Source organism: Balaenoptera physalus (assembly GCF_965194825.1).
Source record: "Balaenoptera physalus genome assembly, chromosome: 19".
Lineage (NCBI taxonomy): Eukaryota > Metazoa > Chordata > Mammalia > Artiodactyla > Balaenopteridae > Balaenoptera > Balaenoptera physalus.
In genome coordinates this window covers 663,347-681,519 of record NC_138900.1, presented here as the reverse complement: position 1 = coordinate 681,519, position 18,173 = coordinate 663,347, and the positions used below count along the sequence as shown (strand labels likewise).

The 18,173-nt window shown below is 43.8% G+C and overlaps 2 protein-coding genes across 6 annotated transcripts in view; both read left to right on the top strand.

Annotated features, from left to right (window-relative positions):
* Positions 1–18,173, top strand: part of LOC309648103 (zinc finger protein 154-like) — a 202,525-nt gene that overhangs the window by 45,432 nt on the left and 138,920 nt on the right. The window lies entirely within an intron of this gene.
* LOC309648163 (zinc finger protein 211-like) overlaps positions 1–18,173 on the top strand; it is a 63,337-nt gene that overhangs the window by 17,927 nt on the left and 27,237 nt on the right. Inside the window, exons 2-4 of one of the 3 annotated variants that reach the window (XM_082436489.1) lie at positions 10,253–10,379; positions 14,775–14,956; positions 17,100–17,218. In XM_082436489.1, coding sequence (XP_082292615.1) covers positions 10,253–10,379; positions 14,775–14,956; positions 17,100–17,156 — 366 coding nt within the window. In that variant the 3' untranslated portion in view covers positions 17,157–17,218. Of the gene's footprint in view, positions 1–10,252; positions 10,380–14,774; positions 14,957–17,099; positions 17,689–18,173 lie in introns of those variants that run through there. The other 2 variants (XM_082436488.1, XM_082436490.1) reach the window with 2 other exon arrangements.

Sequence of the window (18,173 nt, the reverse complement as noted above, 5' to 3'; positions counted from 1 at the left end):
AGGTATCTCCCGACTCGGGTCAGAGTCCGACACAATTCTCACCAGGCAACTTTTAACAACTTCATGGCTTTTTGTCTTTATAAGCCCCTGACTCCTTCTATTTCCCACTCTTTTTCTCTTGTTGCTGAATGCAAGTTCCTGTGCCCAACGCACAGTGAGGCCAAGCAAACCAAAACATTGAAGTTTGGAGCAGAGAAAGGTTTATGGCAGGGCCAAGCAAAGAGAATGGGTGGCTTGTGCTCAAAAACCCCCAAATCCCTGATGTTTTTGGAGGAGAAGTTTTTTCTTTTTTTTTTTTCTTTTAAACTTTTTATTTTATATTGGAGTATAGCCGATTAACAATGTTGTGATAAATTCAGGTGCACTGCAAAGGGACTGAGCCATATATATACACGCATCCATTCTCCCCCAAACTCCCCTCCCATGCAGCCTGCCACATAACATTGAGCAGAGTTCCCTGTGCTATACAGTAGGTCCTTGTTGGTTATCCATTTTAAATATAGCAGTGTGTACATGTTGATCCCAAACTCTCAGGGGAGAAGTTTTTATAAGCAAAATTTGGGGTGAGAGCTGCAGGGTGTGTGACTTTCTTCTGACTGGTTGGTAGTGAGGTAACAGGGTGGGAATCTGTGCTCAACCTGAAGTTGCCATCTTCCACCTGGGTGAGGGCCTTAGTTGCTGCAGAAGAACTCAAAGATACTGAGTTCTGCAGCATTATGCAGGATTATGTATATCCCTTGAGCAGGAACCAGGATCTTGCTGCATTGCTGCACTCTTGTTTCTTGACTGCTCTTCCTTTGTTTCTGCATCCCCTCACTTCCCTGATTAGCAATTGTTTGAATCTGTTCTTTGGAACTCAGGGTATGTCTAGGAGGCTGAAGGAAGCCTATCTCCTACAAATAAGAAACAGGGGACACAAAGGGTCCTGCTTGGTTTCAGTACCTTGCCCTATACATTTCTTCCATTTGGCTGTTCATTGGTATCCTTTATCTTATCCTTCAGTAAAGTGGTAAACATAAGTAATGTTTCCCTGTGTTCTGTGAGCCACTGTAGCAAATAATTTGATCCAAAGGGGAGGAGGTCATGGGGAACCTCCAATTTGTAGCCAAGTTGGAGAGAAGTTGTGGGCAACTTGGGGACCTACTACTTGAGATTGGCATCTGAAGTGAGCTGCAGTCTCTGGACTGATGTGGTCATAGACTTCTTTCATAAAGAATGTCAAAGGCCAGATTCTGCTCACAGAGATTTATACATGGATGTGACTTGCAGTAATATGAGAACCTGTTGTTTCTAATTTTCTGCCACTCTGAATTGCCAGGGAACTTCCTAGGTAAATGCCCGACTTTCTAGTCCATGTTCCCAAGGAAACAGGCAGCTCCACTTTGCTATTTCTGAAGCTTATCTTCCCATTTCAACAATATCTTTCAATTTTCCCTCTAATCCTTCTTGTGATGGCCTCTCCTCCCTGATGACTATAGCTTTTTCATAGCACTAAGGCAGATGTGACCATCTTACTGGAGGAAGGGAAAGAGGCTTAGTTGCTGGTAGAAAAACCTGTCAAAAGGTATGTTTCTGGGTAAGTTGTGGTGAATTAGCCCAAGTAAGTCTTTGTAGAAAAGATCCTTGTAGGAAGCGTGAAGACGTTTTAGGATATTGTAGGGATACTCTATTCTAGGATCCCAGATGAAAAGGAAGTTGAGGGATCTTCAGCATAGGCTCCAAAAGGACCATTTCTCTATATCTATTTATTATCTGTCTATATCTGTTATGGTGTCACCGGAAGGGGGACCCCTTTCAGGGTCTGAGAGTGGGGTCTTGTCTAACACCCAGAAATGAATTGTCTGAGGAGACACACGTACTGACAAAGCAAAAGACTTTATTGGGAAGGGGCGCCCGGGAGGAGAGCAGCAGGGTAAGGGATCCCAGGAGAACTGCTCTGCCATGTGGCTCCCAGTCTCAGGTTTTATGGTGATGGGGTTAGCTTTCCAGGTTGTCTCTGACCGTTCATCTTGCTCGTGCCCATATTTGGTCTGGCTCAGGGTCCTTCCTGGTGGCACGTGCATCTCTCAGCCAAGATGGATTCCTGCATGAGGGTTTCTGGGAAATTGGCAGGACATATGGACTGACATCTCCTCCCTCCTTTAGGCCTCTTCTGAATTCTTCTGTTTAGTTTTGTTTTGTTTTTTTTAACATCTTTATTGGAGTATAATTGCTTTACAATGGTGTGTTAGTTTCTGCTGTATAACAAAGTGAATCAGCTATACGTATACGTATATCCCCATATCTCTTCCCTCTTGCATCTCCCTCCCACCCTCCCTATCCCACCCCTCTAGGTGGTCAAAGCACCGAACTTTCTGGTTAGTTTTACAAGACATATTCTGGGCTGGCGTCTCCTCGCTCTCCCTCTTTTTTTTTTTTTTTTTTTTGGTCATGCCCGGAGGCATATGGGATCTTACTTCCCCACCCGCACCCCCTGCATTGGAAGTGCAGAGTCTCAACCACTGGACCGCCAGGGAAGTCCCCTCCTCCCTCCTTCTGACCTCTCCTGAATTCTCCTGATTTTTGGCAGCAGCACCATGTTCGTTATCAGGACCTCCTGCCGTGAGACAACTCCTGCAAGCAAGACAACTCCTGCAAGCGGTTATTATCTATCATGCCTGGCCAAGGCGGGCAGTTTCGGTCAACGGTTCCCGAACAATGGCGTCTTCTCTAAGGTGGAGGTGTTTACCGTCATAACAATTTACATAGGTACTTTATTTATTTATGTATTTTTTAAATAAATATACCCCTTTTAAATTATTTATTGATTGATTGATTTTTTTTTTTTTTTTTTTTTGGCTGTATTGGGTCTTCGTTTCTGTGCGAGGGCTTTCTCTAGTTGCGGCAAGTGGGGGCCACTCTTCATCGCGGTGCGCGGGCCTCTCACTATCTCGGCCTCTCTTGTTGTGGAACACAGGCTCCAGACGTGCAGTCTCAGTAGTTGTGGCTCACGGGCCGAGTTGCTCCGCGGCATGTGGGATCTTCCCAGACCAGGGCTCGAACCCGTGTCCCCTGCATTGGCAGGCAGACTCTCAACCACTGCACCACCAGGGAAGCCCGGTACTTTATTTTTTTAATGGCAAATTATTCTTCTTAAGTTCACTGAAGGTAAATATACTACTGTGTTTTGGCTAAGAAAAGCTGTCAATTAGGTTGAAAAACACTTTTCCTCTAAAGCTGAGCTTCAGAGACCAGATATGACCATCTGTGTTAGAGGAAATGAAGAGCACACGCAGTGGTTTCCAGGGACAGCACTTCCAGTGCCCCATAAATGACTGAAGGTATTCACAGACCCTGCGTAAAAGCCGATGTCTAAATCTTTGTTTGCCCTAGGGGCATTTACATTATTTTGTTGGCATTCCTATTGTTTTTCCTTAATGCAGCACTATAAATTGCCCATCTTAAGCCGATTAAAATGGCAGTAAATTCATGGTAGTTGTAGTTTGGAGAACCAAGGCAGTTAGACAAAGTGTGACCTTTTCATGTGAATATAGGCTCAAAATGATGGCTCTGAATCTAGAATGCCTTTCTCTCTTTCTGAGTCTACCATTTTTCACATTTAACATATTCCCTTATCACTCTCTGTTTATGCCTCTGTGTTTGGACTCTATTCTCTCTGGTGTGTCAGATAGATATCATTGATATCATCTGGTGTGTCATGTTAGATATCATTGAAATATCTGAGTGGACGGGGGCTTTATTTCTGTCCCATTCTCTAACTTCCAGCATAGAAGTTTATTTTCAAGAAATATAGGGGAAAGGGCAATGATTTGCTTTATTGATATATTTCAGGTTGGAGTTCAAGATGGAAAATCAATGAATATCAGCACAGGAGGGTATTTATCCAAACAATTCATCCCAAAGTTTAGTAACAGAATAAAAATCATAAAGTAGTATCTCAAATGCTCCAAGTGTGACAAGAACCGTGAGTATCTGGTGCAGTTGGATGGGCAGCATGGAAAACAGGTAGAACACTTCTGACCAGTGACCCTCACGTTTGCAGAAAGCCCCACTGGGGAAAGAGTTTATTTATACAGTATGTTTGTAAGCAGCTTCTCTTTAAAATTGATTTATGAATGTGTGAAAATATTCGACCATCCTGATCCATTCCTAGGATGAGACAACTTCTCCAGGAAGTGTGTTTGGGCAGCTGAAATACAGTCAACACCATTTAGAGGCCATTCATTATATATTTGAGAATATTTTATGTTTGTTATATTTTTCCCGTTCTCAACAACATGAGCATTTTAAAATGTTGATCATAGAGAGAATGAAGTTACCAGAGGCAGGAAATAAGTGAAGCAGTGAGTTCCCTGAGAAAAAATGAAGGTGACATTTAGGTTCAGATGCAGATAATGGCTTCAGCCAGAGTCAGGACCACTTCTGCAGAGGTGAGAAAGGAAGAGGCAAGGAGAATATAGCTCTACATGAGTGTGTAAGGGTTAAGGAGCAAAGACAAAAGTACACACTCCTCATTTTGAACATGAAGTAGGCTATATGAGGAGTGAGCAGCTGTGTGGGAGGTGGTGGCGGTCTGGAGCAAGGTCTGTGTGGATTTGGGAGCTGGTGCAGGAGTCCGAGCTGAACAGTGCACAGCGCAAATGTGGGGAAATCACACTCAGGCAAGATACGATACCTTGGAATAGGATAGTAGTGTCGGAGCTCATTGAGTTGGTTGGCATGGTGAATCCAGGGGATGAAAATAATGTCAGATGGATAAGACATGTGGATGGCTATGGCTGCATGTTGGGTTTCATAGAAGAGGGACTGAAGGATCTGAGTTTGTTTCCAGCCTTCTTAACCTCTTGGAAGTCAGGGCCATCCACTAAAATTGGGGAATTTGCAGGACTGGGAAAGATTATGGGCCTTTTTTAGGAATAAAGAGTCTGTTAGCTTGTCATATTAAAATGGAAACATGGTACTGAGTAGAGTGGTGAAGATTGGGAACAGCCTTTGAGGAACAGTGGAGAATCTGGCCAGCTGGAGAAGCTACCGGAGGGAAGAGACCATGACTCTGCATGATAGCTATCAATATGCCTCATGGCTCCAGCTGCCTGCGTCAGCCCAGATATGAAAGAAGAGCAAGTTACCTCTTGATGTTTTACAGGACAGTGAGAACAGGAAGACATGGGGGAAAAGACTTTTTCAGTGTCTCACTAATAAACAGAAGGATCAACATATATAGTGAAGGTATAAGGTGCGCGATAAAGAGTATTCATGGGTGTATACACACACACACACACACACACACACACACACACACACACACACATATTTTTGGCTGTTCCGGGTCTTAGTTGCGGCATGTGGGATCTTTAGTTGAGGCATGCGGGATATTTAGTTGTGGCATATGGGATCTAGTTCCCTGACCAGGGATCGAATCTGGGCTCCCTGCATTGGGAGTGCAGAGTCTTAACCACTGGACCACCAGGGAAGTCCCTTATGGGTATATTTAACTAGGAAGTGTCACGTTTCAAGTGAGTCTGCAAATAAATTTGAGATATTAATATTATTCATTATGACTATCATTGTTACATAACTAATATTAATAAGTAACTTTTGTTGAGCCACACACTGTGACCAAGGTCCTATGTGGATCATTTCCTGCGTTATCTGCTTACACGGCATAGAATCTATCACGGCTGTCATTTTTCAAGAGTATGCGGAGTGCAGCCAACTGCATATATGTTCACCAGACTCATTTGGTCTTCTCTTGGGCACACAGCTCAACCTCATTTTCCTGCCCATGCACACAGGGGTGGCCAAAAAGACTAATTCTTGTCAACAGAATGTGATTGTAAGTCAGGTATGTGATAGTGGGTGTGACTTCTCCCTTTCCTCTTGTTTCCTCTTGGTCAGCTGGATGGTGCCAGGAAAGCCTTAAAGCCACATGTTTACAATAGAAGGCATCTTGGTCCCTGAATCACTGTGTGGTGCTGAGTTCACTGCCTATACATAGGAACGTATCTATAAATGAGAAAAACTCATCCTGTGCTAAGCCAAGATGAGTTTTGTACATCTGTGAAATCAGCTATATTGAACTTAGGCTAACTTTTATCTTGAGGTACAAAGACATTATACAAGTCTTCCAGGGTCCAGAGCTGGTGGGGACAAACCCATATGATAAGCTTCAGCAGTTGGAAAGCAGAGCTGACTCTTACCTGATGCAAACCTTTCCTTCCCCAGTAGTGGCAAAGAGTGGGTTGGGGCAGAAGGATAAATGGACTACAGGCCTCAGGGCTCCATATCCTCCTGGGTCCCTAGGGAGGTTACAACAAATTTCCACTGACTGGTAGATGCAGTGGGCCCATCACAGTCTACAGGCTGCAGTGCCTTCCACCTACTTGGCTCTAGTGTGCCCACACTGAGTGGGTACATATAGGTTAATAGACTAACAAGGCACAATAATTGGCTAAATATATATTTTGTTTCCAGATTGCAATAAATCCTCCCTAAATAACGAATACTACAACAAGAAAATTCAGCACTAACATATTTATAATTTTATTTATTTATTTTTAAATATTTATTTGGCTGTGCTCGTTCTTAGTTGCTGCACACGGGATCTTTATTGTGTCGTGCTGACTCTTAGTTGCAGCATGCGAACACTTTGTTTCGGCATGCATGTGGGATCTAGTTCCCTGACCAGGGATGAATCCGGGGCCCTCTGCATTGGGAGCGCGGAGTTAACCATTGGACGACCAGGGAAGTCCCTATAATTTTAAATATTATGATTTTATGTGCTAAAGTTATTGGATTTATGAAAGAACCCTTACATTTTAAAAACACATTGTGTAGAGTTTATACATTAAAATATAAGCTGTCTAGGATTACAGGTGAAATAATATACTAAGGTGCATGGGGTAGATGAAACAAGACCAAATATGAAATGATAAATAACGATGGAATATGGCAAAACACTGCAGCCATTGTCCCATGCCAAAATGGCATTTGTTTTGTTTTTCTCTTTTTGAGACTGATGTCAGATTCAGAAAGGAATTGAATACATGTGAGGATATGAAGTAAGATATATTAAGTAGATGAAAGTGTTGCTCAATGAAGTGGACACAGTATTTAACTGTACAGGCAGGAGACATGTTCTCTGTGGGAATCACTGTCAAAGACCCATCTTTGTACTCCTTCCTCAAGGTGGCGCAACATCCTTCTTCTATCTTTCTTACCGCTACACTTTCTGGGGTGTTTATTTTGTCTTTACCAAACAGACGGAGAGTACACTATTGTTTATTAGCTTCAGTTTCCAGTGGCTCCATTATTTGTCTAAATGACTCTGCAATGGTATGTACATTTGGATTAATGGATTTGAGAGCATCTCGAAAGATACTCTTCGACTCTGGGAACACGCTGAGCTTCACAGAGCCTGAAATAACGTCTCCAAACATTTGGGTGATCAGCTACAGATAGTATTCCTCAAACATCTGAGTGCGCTCTCTTTAAGAAGAGGCAATGCCCGTCCTCCGTCTCTGGACTTTGGTTGGTTTTCCTCGCGGTAAGTCCTCGCGGTGTAGCTTCGCCTTTTCTCCAAGATGTCAGAGTTGTAACATACTGGACCTACGCTTGTGGATCTGTGGGAAATACATTACCCAGACGGCTGTGCGATGGGTGGCTGCGAAGATCAGCCAATTAAGGCAAGAGAAGCCGGGTTTCCTGGGACGCAATAGCGTCAGGGCGGGACTTCCGGCTGCCTCGTTGTGGACGTCATTTTGACTGTGCTTGAGCGTTTTCACAATTCGAAAGCTTCGGTTACCGGTGCTGGGAAGAGGTGACGATACTGAGAAGGTACCCGCTGCACAGAGGCGGGTCTGAGGCTCGGCGACGCCCCGGGGGCCCCGCACCAGGCCCGGGAGAGTGACCGCCGTGCCCGCGTCTCGTTTCCTCTCCCACAGCTCCCGGCCCCGCTCCGCCCACAGGGTCCGATGGCGGCGGCAGCGCCGAGGGACCCGCGTCAGGTAAACGCTCGTCCTCCGGGCCCTCACCACCCTCACCGCCCTCACCCCACCAGACACTAAAGCCCCGAGTGCGGGGCGCCTGCTCACGTGCCCACAGCCCTGGCCCCGGTGTCCAGGATGATGAGGCGGCCGTGGGTGGGGCCCTGTTTCTTCTGACAGTGTGCTGGCACGTGGCAGAGGGTCACAGGCGGAGGGACCGGCACCGTCACGTGCAGAGGTTTGGCGGTCTGACTGATCAGGGACTGGGGCACTTCTCGATTGTTTCTGCTGGGAACAAGATGCTGCTGCCCAGAGTTAAGCTTGCAGCGTTGCTGCATGAAAAGTTGGCCGTTTATGGGACTTTCCTGGCGTTCCAGTGGTTAGGACTCCGCGCTTTCACTGCCAAGGGCGGGTTTCAATCCCCGGTCAGGGAACTAAGATCCCACAAGCCGCATGGTGTGGCCAAAAAAAAAAAAAAAAAAAGCCGTTTATTACACAGGTGATATAAGGTTGAATTTCAGGTGAGAAGTGATCTCACCCAGACTAAAATAGGCTTCCTCTGGCTGCAAAGAATAGAACAATTTAGGGGGGTAAGGGAGGAGACACGAAGTACAGACGGATTAATAGCAATAGCCTAGGTGAGTGTTGATGGACCAGAGTGACTGTCTTGGATATGTGAGAAGTGGTTGAATTCTGGATCAGTTTTTTGAGAAGGGACAAACCAAATTGTGGGTGTTGCTGGTGCCAAGAGAAAGGAAGTCGTGAGGGATGACCCTAGGGGTTTTGGTCCTAGTAGACGAAGGGATGGAAGGCCCATCAACTGGATGGGGACATTAGCAGCAGGTTAATTTTTCTTGGGAATGTTATAAGTTTGTTTTGGCTCTGTTAAGAGTCTGAGATGTTTCAGAGAAGAGTGAGTGTAGGCAACAAGTGGGCAGCTGGACAGGCAGGTCTGGAAAACTGGAGAAGGTGTTCAAGAATGGAAACTTTCAAAAGTGATGGCCATTGTGTGGACCAGGGTGGAGCTGTGGATCACGTTTAGGAGGGGAGTACAGGTTATAGGGGCCATGGTATTAGTAGGTCAGAAAGATTGGTGTGTGCTGAGGAGTGGTTCTCCGGCTCAGGGCCTGGTTGGTTTGCTGGGCATTGAAAACCCAAGTGAGGTAGAGAAGTGGCAGTGGGAACAGTATGGGAGAGAGGTTGATCTGGCGGGAGGCCGAGGCTTCCATGGGATGAGTGAACAAGTGACGGCTGAGGAGACTTAGGAGTAGTTGAGACAAGAAGGCAGTGAGACTGGGGCTGTTGCTTATTTAGTATTACTACTATGTGGCTTCTCCAGAATTTTGTGATGAGCTTTGACGGGGTCTGGGACTTTTGAGGCTTGCTAGTGGATATGGTCCGCGGCAAATGTCATCATTTGTGGGTCACTATGCCTGGCAGGGAGGTTTTTAGGACTGGGTTTTTTTTGTTGTTGTTTTTTTTTTTTTTTTTTACAGAGGTTGAGTGGAGAGAGAGAGGAGTGTTTTGGCTGCTGAAAGGGCAGAACTGGCAGTAAAAAAGTTGAAGAGAGTTGAGGGAATATGAAATTCACATGTGGTTCTGGGTGGCTAATACTGAAGCAAAGATTAGAGGCAGTTGAGGAGATCTTCTAAGCAGCATTTGTGGCTTACTCTGGTGTTGGATCCATCAGAGGACTGGGGTTGTACCGAATCTTGTTTGAATTTCTTAAGCCCTCTCTGGATGCCAAGCGCCAAATGTGTGGGTATGTTCAGGGAGAATTCTATGGTGTGGTTCAGGGATGTGGCAGTGCTGTGGAAGCGCAACTGTAGGGTCTGAAATTGTGAGAGAAATGTCATCTACAGAATGATGTGCACATGGAGAGGAAGTGTGAGCTGATGGCCCCCAAGCCCTGGTGTTGAGGCTTTACCGGTGAAGCATGAGCTTACATTTGGCTGTGTCTGGATTCCCACAATTTGAGAGACCCCAGGGGAATTGCTTGGCTGGAGGGACGGGATATTACCGGCCAAGCTCAGAGCTTAGATGGCATCTGGGTGCACCATCCCCCGCCCCGCCAGTTACTGCTGAGGGCTGAACACAGTGATAAAACAGGATGATGAAGAGAGAGCAGGCATCAGTGGCACCAGGGCCTGGTATCTCCTCTGAGGTGGGGAGCTCCAGTGGAGGATGGGAATGGCATAGGTGTGGGGAGGGATGTGTTGTGATTTCTCAGAGAATGTTCAAGCTTTCATCTGTCCCCTTTGTGACAGGTTGGTGTGACCTTTGAAGACATTGCCGTGTACTTCTCCTGGGAGGAATGGAGGCTCCTTGATGAGGCTCAGATACGCCTGTACCTTGATGTGATGCTGGAGAACTACACACTTATATCCTCACTGGGTAAGACCCTCACCCTCCCCAGTGACCTGGGCTAGGGTCTGTATTCTGCCTCACCGCCCCCAGAAGGTGCTCTGTCCTGCATGTGTGTAGGCACTGCTTGCTTCCCCAGTGTTCTGGGTAGTTGTGGTAGTTAGGGCTGGGGTGTTTGCACTACCCTCTCTTCTTCCCTACAGCCCTAATACCTGCTGTACCAAACCCTCATAGGGAAGGATTTGAGGTCAGTAGTCTTGCAGTAAGGCTAATGTATGCAGCTTGCTTGCCCTTTCCGTGGATGGGTCAGTGTGTCCAGATCCATGCAGTTTCTGTGGCCACTCCTTTATCTGACAATTTCTTGTGCCTACCTGTTTATGGAATTGCAGCCATTGTCATGGTGACTACGTACATGGACTACTATTGAACTCTATCCTATATAGTTCATTTTGTGATATTTAGACCTCTTCTATCTATTTCATCCTGCCCTAACTTTATCGAGGTATAATTGACAAAATTTCTGTATTTAATATATATAATGTGATGATTTGATATACATATATATTATGAAATAATTACCATTGTGAAGTTAATTAACATACCTGTTACCTGACATAATTACTTTTCTATGTGTGTGTGTGTGAGAACACCTAGGATCTACTCTTTTAGCAAATTTCAAGTGTACAATACAGTGTTAACAAATAACCATAGTGGACTTCCCTGGTGGCACAGTGGTTAAGAATCCGCCTGACAATGCAGGGGACCTGGGTTCGAGCCTTGGTCCAGGAAGATCCCATATGCTGTGGAGAACTAAGCCTGTGTGCCACAACTACTGAGCCTGTGCTCTAGAGCCCGCAAGCCACAACTACTGAGTCCACGTGCTGCAACTACTGTAGCCTGTGCTTCGCAACAAGAGAAGCCACTGCAATGAGAAGCCCGCGCACTGCGATGAAGAGTAGCCCCTGCTCGCCGCAGCTAAATCCCACGCGCAGCAAGAAGACGCAACGCAGCCAAAATAAATAAATAGATAAATAAATAAATTTAGAAAAAAATTTAAAATAACTATAGTCACTATGCTACACATTCGATCCTTAGAACTTACTCATCAACTGGAAGTGTTTTTGACCAATATCTCCCCATTTCTTTAATCCTCAATATCTGGCATTCTGCTTTATGTTTCTCTAAGTTTTACTTTTTTTAAGATTCTCTATATAAGTAATATACAGTATTTGTCTTTCTCTCTGTGGCTTATTTCACTTAGCATAATGTCCTCTAGGTTCATCCTTGTTGCAAGTGGCAGTTTTTCCTTTTTCATGGCTGAGTATTTCTGCACACATGTGCATGGGAAAGTTGGTGCATGTGTCTATGTGTATATCATATTTTCTGTATCATTTCGTCTCCTGATGAACACCTTATAATGTTTCCATATCTTGGTTCTTCTGAATTATGTTGCATTATTTTATATATATATATATATATATATATATATGCACGTGCGTGTATTTCATGGAGATACTGGTTTTGTTCCTGTTGGCCATCTGTATGTCTTTTGGAAAGATGTCTATTCAGCTCCTCTGCCCATTTTTTAATTGGGTTGTTTTGGTTTTGTTATTGTTGTTGAGTTGTGTGAGTTCTTTATATATTTTGGATAGTAACCCATTATTAGATATACCACTTGCAGATATCTTCTCCCATTCAATAGGGTGTTTTTTTTTTTGGGCGGGGGGTGGGGGGGTGGTTTGCTGCATGGCATGCAGGATCTTAGTTCCCCAACCAAGGATCGAACCCATGCCCCTTGCAGTGGAAAGGCAGTCTTAACCACTGGACCGCCAGGGAAGTCTCAGGATGTCTTTTTATTGATGGTTTCCTTTGCTGTGCAGAAGCTTTTTGGTTTGATGTAATCCCATTTGTTTATTTTTTTCCTTTGTTTCCCTTCCCTGAAGAGACATATCTAGAAAGTTATTGATTGGTAAGACTGATGTCAAAGAGTGTGCTGCCTGTGTTTTCTTCTGGGAGTTTTATGGTTTCAGATATTACATTCAAGTCTTTAATTCTTTTTGAGTTGACTTTTGTGTATGATGTGAGATAGAGGTCTAGTTTAATTTTTTTGCATGTGACTATCCAGTTTTCCCAACACCATTTATTGAAGACCTTTCTCCATTGTATGGTTTTTGCTCCTTTATCAATCTTAGTTGTCCACGTATGTGTGGGTTTATTTTTGGGTTCCCAATTCTGCTTCTTTTGATCTATGTATATGTTTTTCTGCCAATACCATGCTGTTTTGATTACTATGGCTTTGTAATATTGTTTGAAAACAGGGGGTGTGATACCTATAGCTTTGTTTTTGTTGTTGTTTGGGGGTTTTTTGTTTGTTTTTTGGTGTTTGTTTATTTCTTTGTTTGGGCCATGTAGTGTGGCTTGTTGGATCTTGGTTCCTGGACCAGGGATTGAACCCGGGCCACTGCAGTGAAAGCGCTGAGTCCTAACCACTGGATTGCCAGGGAATTCCCCAGCTTTGTTTTTTTTTTTTAATCTCAGGTTGCTTTGGCTATTTGTGATCTTTTGTGGTTTTATATAAATAGTAGAATTTTTTGTTTTATTTCTGTGGAAAATGTCATTGGGATTTCAATAGGAATTGCATTCAATCTGTAGATTTCTTTAGGTAATATGGACATTTTATTTATTTTTATAAATTTATTTTTTATGGGATTTCAATAGGGATTGCATTCAATCTGTAAATTGCTTTAGGTAATATGGACATTTTATTTTATTTAGTGGTTTTTTTTGTTTTTTTTTATTTTAGCTGTGTTGGGTCTTCGTTGCACGCGGGCTTTCTCTAGTTGCGGCAAGCGGGGGCTACTCTTCATTTCAGTGTGCGGGCTTCTCATTGCAGTGGTTTCTCTTGCTGCAGAGCACGGGCTCTAGGCATGTGGGCTTCAGTAGTTGCGACATGTGGCTCAGTAGTTGTGGCTCACAGGCTCTAGAGCACAGGCTCAGTAGTTGTGGCGCACGGGCTTAGTTGCTCTGCGGCACGTGGGATCTTCCTGGACCAGAGATCGAACCTGTGTTCCCTGCACTGGCAGGCGGATTCTCAACCACTGCGCCACCAGGGAAGCCCCTATTTAGTTTTTATGAATTTATTTTTTATTTATTATTATTATTATTTTTTTGGCTGCATTGGGTCTTCTTGCTGCGTGCAGGCTTTCTCTACTTGTGGCGATTGGGGCTACTCTTCATTGCGGTGCACGGGCTTCTTATTGTGGTGGCTTCTCTTGTTGCGGAGCACAGGCTCTAGGCGTGTGGGCTTCAGTAGTTGTGGCGCGTGGGCTCAGTAGTTGTGGCTCGCAGGCTCTAGAGCACAGGCTCAGTAGTTTTGACACACTGGCTTAGTTGCTCCACGGCATGTGGGATCTTCCCGGACCAGGGCTCGAACCCATGTCCCCTGCATTGGCAGGTGGAGTCTTAACTACTGCGCCACCAGGGAAGTCCCAATATGGACTTTTTTTTTTTTTTAAGAGTAGATTTATTTACTTATTTATTTAGGCTGCACCAGGTCTTAGTTGTGGCATACGGACTCTTAGTTGAGGCATGCATGTGGGATCTAGTTCCCTGACCAGGGATCGAACCCAGGCCCCCTGCATTGGGAGCTCAGAGTCTTACCCACTGGACCCCCAGGGAAGTCCCTAATATGCACATTTTAACAGTGTTAATTCATCCAGTCAATGAGTGTGGAATATCTTTCCATTTGTTTGAAAAGATTTCTTTTTCAGTCTTTCAATAATGTCTTATAGTTTTCATTGTATGGGTCTTTATCCGTAGTTAAGTTTATACCTATATATTTTATTCTTTTTGTTGCCATTTAAATGAGATTGTTTTCTTAATTCCTTTTTTTTGCTAGCTCATTGCTCGAGTTTAGACATTCAACTGAGTTTTGTATGTTGATTTTGTACTCTGCAACTTTATTTGTTGATTATTTCTTTTTTTTTTTTTTTCCAAAGTTTTTTTTTTTTTTTAAACTTTGGGTTTATTTATTTATTTATTTACTTATTTATTTATGGCTGTGTTGGGTCTTCGTTTCTGTGTGAGGGCTTTCTCTAGTTGCGGCAAGCGGGGGCCACTCTTCATCGCCGTGCGCGGGCCTCTCATTATCGCGGCCTCTCTTGTTGCGGAGCACAGGCTCCAGACGCGCAGGCTCAGTAATTGTGGCTCACGGGCCTAGCTGCTCCGCGGCATGTGGGATCTTCCCAGACCAGGGCTCAAACCCGTGTCCCCTGCATTGGCAGGCAGATTCTCAACCACTGCGCCACCAGGGAAGCCCTGTTGATTATTTCTAATAGTTTTTTGGTGGAGTCTTTAGAGTTTTCTATGTGTAAAATCATGTTATCTGCAAACAGTGAAAATTTTACATCTTCCTTTCTACTTTAGATGCCTTTTGTTTTTCTTGCCTTACTGCTCTGGCTAGGACTTCCAATACTGTGTTGAAGAAGAGTGGAGATAGTGGACATCCTTTTTTTGTTCCTGATTTTAGAGGGATAGCTTTTGACTTTTCACCATTGAGTTTGATGTCAGCTGAGGGGTTTTTCATATATGGCCTTTATTATGTTGAGGTATGTTCCTTCCTTACCCACTTCTTTCAGAGTTTTTATCATAAATGGGTGATGAATCTTGTCAGATACATTCTCTGTATCTATTGAGATGATCATATGGTTTTAATCCTTCATTTTGTTAATGTGATGTATCACATTTGTTAATGTGATGTATCACATTGATAGATTTTGTAGATGTCGAACCATCCTTGCATCCATGGAATAATCATGGTGTACGATCCTTTTAATGTTTTATTTAGTTTGCTAATACTTTGTTCAGTATTTTTGCATCTGTGTTCATCAGAGATGTTGTCCTATAATTTTCTTTTTTTGTGTTGTCTTCGTCTGTTTTTGGTATTGGGCGATGTTAGCCTAGTAAAATGAGTTAGGAAGCATTCCTTTTTCTTCAGTATTTTGGAAGAGTTTGAAAAGGATAGGTATTTAATCTTCTTTGAGTGTTTGGTAGATGTCACCTGTGAAGCCACGATTTTTATTTTTCTATAAATGCCTACATTAGGCATTTATTTATCTAAATTTCCCTCTTTGAACTGCTTTTGCTGTGTCCCATAAGTTTTGGTACTTTGTGTTTCTGTTTTCATTTGTCTTAAGGTGTTTTTTGGTTTCTTCTGAGACCCATTGTTTTTTCATGATTGTGTTGTTTAATTTACACATATTTGTGAATTTCCCCACTTTCCTTGTGTTACTGATTTGTTGTTTCATACCATTGTGGTCAGCAAAGATACCTTGTATTATTTTGATCTCCTTAAATTTGTTAGACCTGGTTTTATAACCTATAACATAGGATCTGCTCTAGGGAATGTTCTTTCATTGTTGTTGTTGTTTGTTTGGGTTTTTTTAATTTTTATTTTTTAGGGAATGTTCTGTATACACTTGAGGAGAATGTGTATTTTGCTGCATTTGGATGCTATGTTTTGTATATGTCCATTTGATCTAAAGTATAGTTCCAGTCCAAAGTTTTCTTGTTGAATTTCTGTCTGGATGATCTACCTGTTGTTGAAAGGAGAATATTGAAGTCCCTTATTATTGTGTTCCTGTGTATTTCTGCCTTCAGATTGGTTAATATTTGATTCATATATTTTTGTGCTCCAATGTTAGATGCATATACACTTACCATTGTTATAGTCTCTTGATGAATTAACTCCTTTATCATTATATCATGAACCTCTTTGTCTGTTGTGGCAGATATTCACTTAATGTTCATTTTGTCTGATACAAGTATAGCTACTCCTGCTGGCTTTTGGTTTTCCATTTGCATGAAATGTCTTTATGTTGCCTTCACTTTCAGCCTATGTGTGTCCTTATTGCTGAAGTGAGTCTCTTTTTGGCAACGTATGATTGGGTCTTGTTCTTTTATCGATTTGGCTGCTGGGGTTTTTTTGTTTTTTGTTTTTGGCCACACCACATGGCATGTGGAATCTTAGTTCCCCGACCAGGGATCAAACCCATGCCTCTTGCAGTGGAAGTGTGGAGTGTTAACCACTGGACCGCTAGGGAACTCCTTGCTGCTGTTTTATTTTTATTTTTAAATTTATTTATTTATTTATTTATTTATTTATTTATTTATTTAATTTATGGCTGCATTGGGTCTTCGTTGCTGTGCATGGGCTTTCTCTAGTTGTGGTGAGCGGGTGCTACTCTTCGTTGCGGTGCACGGGCTTCTCATTGCGGTGGCTTCTCATTGCAGAGCATGGGCTCTAGGTGCACGGGCTTCAGTAGTTGTGGCATGTGGGCTCAGTAGTTGTGGCATGTGGGCTCAGTAGTTGTGGCATGTGGGCTCAGTAGTTGTGGCATGCGGGCTCAGTAGTTGTGGCACACGGGCTCAGTGGTTGTGGCTCACGGGCTCTAGAGCGCAGCCTCGGTAGTTGTGGCACATGGGCTTAGTTGCTCTCCTGCATGTGCGATCTTCCTGGACCAGGGCTTGAACCCGTGTCCCCTGCATTGGCAGGCGGATTCTTAACCACTGCACCACCAGGGAAGTCCCCTTGCTGCTGTTTTTGAATTGTAGAATTTTGTAAGGACTTACTGTTGCCGTCTTGTTAATTGTTTTCTGGCTGTTTTGTAGTTGAGACAGATGCACATCTGTGATGAGCTTGACCCTTCTCTATAGTCGACATGTATTTGACCAACATTTCTTTCTGTTCAGGTTGCTGCTGTGGAGCAGAGGATGCAGAGGCACCTTTTGAACAAATCGCTTCTCTAGGAGTGTCACAGGCTAGGACTCCCAAGGCAGCTTTGTGTTCCCAGAAGACGCACCCCTGTGAGATGTGTGGTCCAGTCTTGAGAAATGTTTTCCACTTGGCTGAGGATCAGGAAACACAACACAGCCAGAAACTGTTGAGGTGTGGGGCATGCGTGAAACTATTTTATTTTAGTGCAAACTTTAAACAGCACCAGGAGCAGCATATGGGAGAGAAAACTCTCAGAAGCAGTGTGGATGAGGCCTTGTTTGTGAAGAGCTGCAGGTTCCATGTGTCACAGAAGCCATTTACCTGTAAGGAGTTTGAAAAGGACTTCCTGACTATTGTGGGACATCTGCAGCAACAGGCCACTTGTACTGTCGAGAAGCCAAGCACAATCACCCAGTGCGGGTCAACTTCACAAGGCAGGAAAAGCCATCACACCTGGGGAGAATGCAAGAAAGCCCTCAGCCCCAAACACACACTTGTTCAGGACCAGGGGGTCCACACTGGAAGACCTTGTTTTGTGTGCAGTGAGTGTGGGAAAACATTCAGGTACAAATCCTCATTTGTTGTACACCAGAGAGTCCATGCTGGAGAAAGGCTTCATGTGTGTGGTGAATCTGGAAAATCCTTTAGGCAAAGCTCAACCCTCAGTCAACATCAAAGCATTCATACTGGGGCAAGGCAGTACAAGTGCAGCAAGTGTGGGAAATCCTTACTCTACAAATCTGTCCTGATTTCTCCCCACACATGGCACAATGGAGAAAACAGTTACGTGTGCAGTGAATGTTCGAAATCTTTTACCTCTAGCTCAGCCCTCACTTATCATCAGAGATCTCACACAGGAGAAAGGCCTTATGAGTGTAGTGACTGTGGGAAATCTTTTATCTCTAGGCCTGCTCTCAGATACCATCAGAGATCTCACACAGGAGAAAGGCCTTATGAGTGCAGTGAATGTGGGAAGTCTTTTACCACTAGCTCTAACCTCCATTATCATCAAAGAGTTCACACTGGAGAAAGGCCTTATGAGTGCAGTG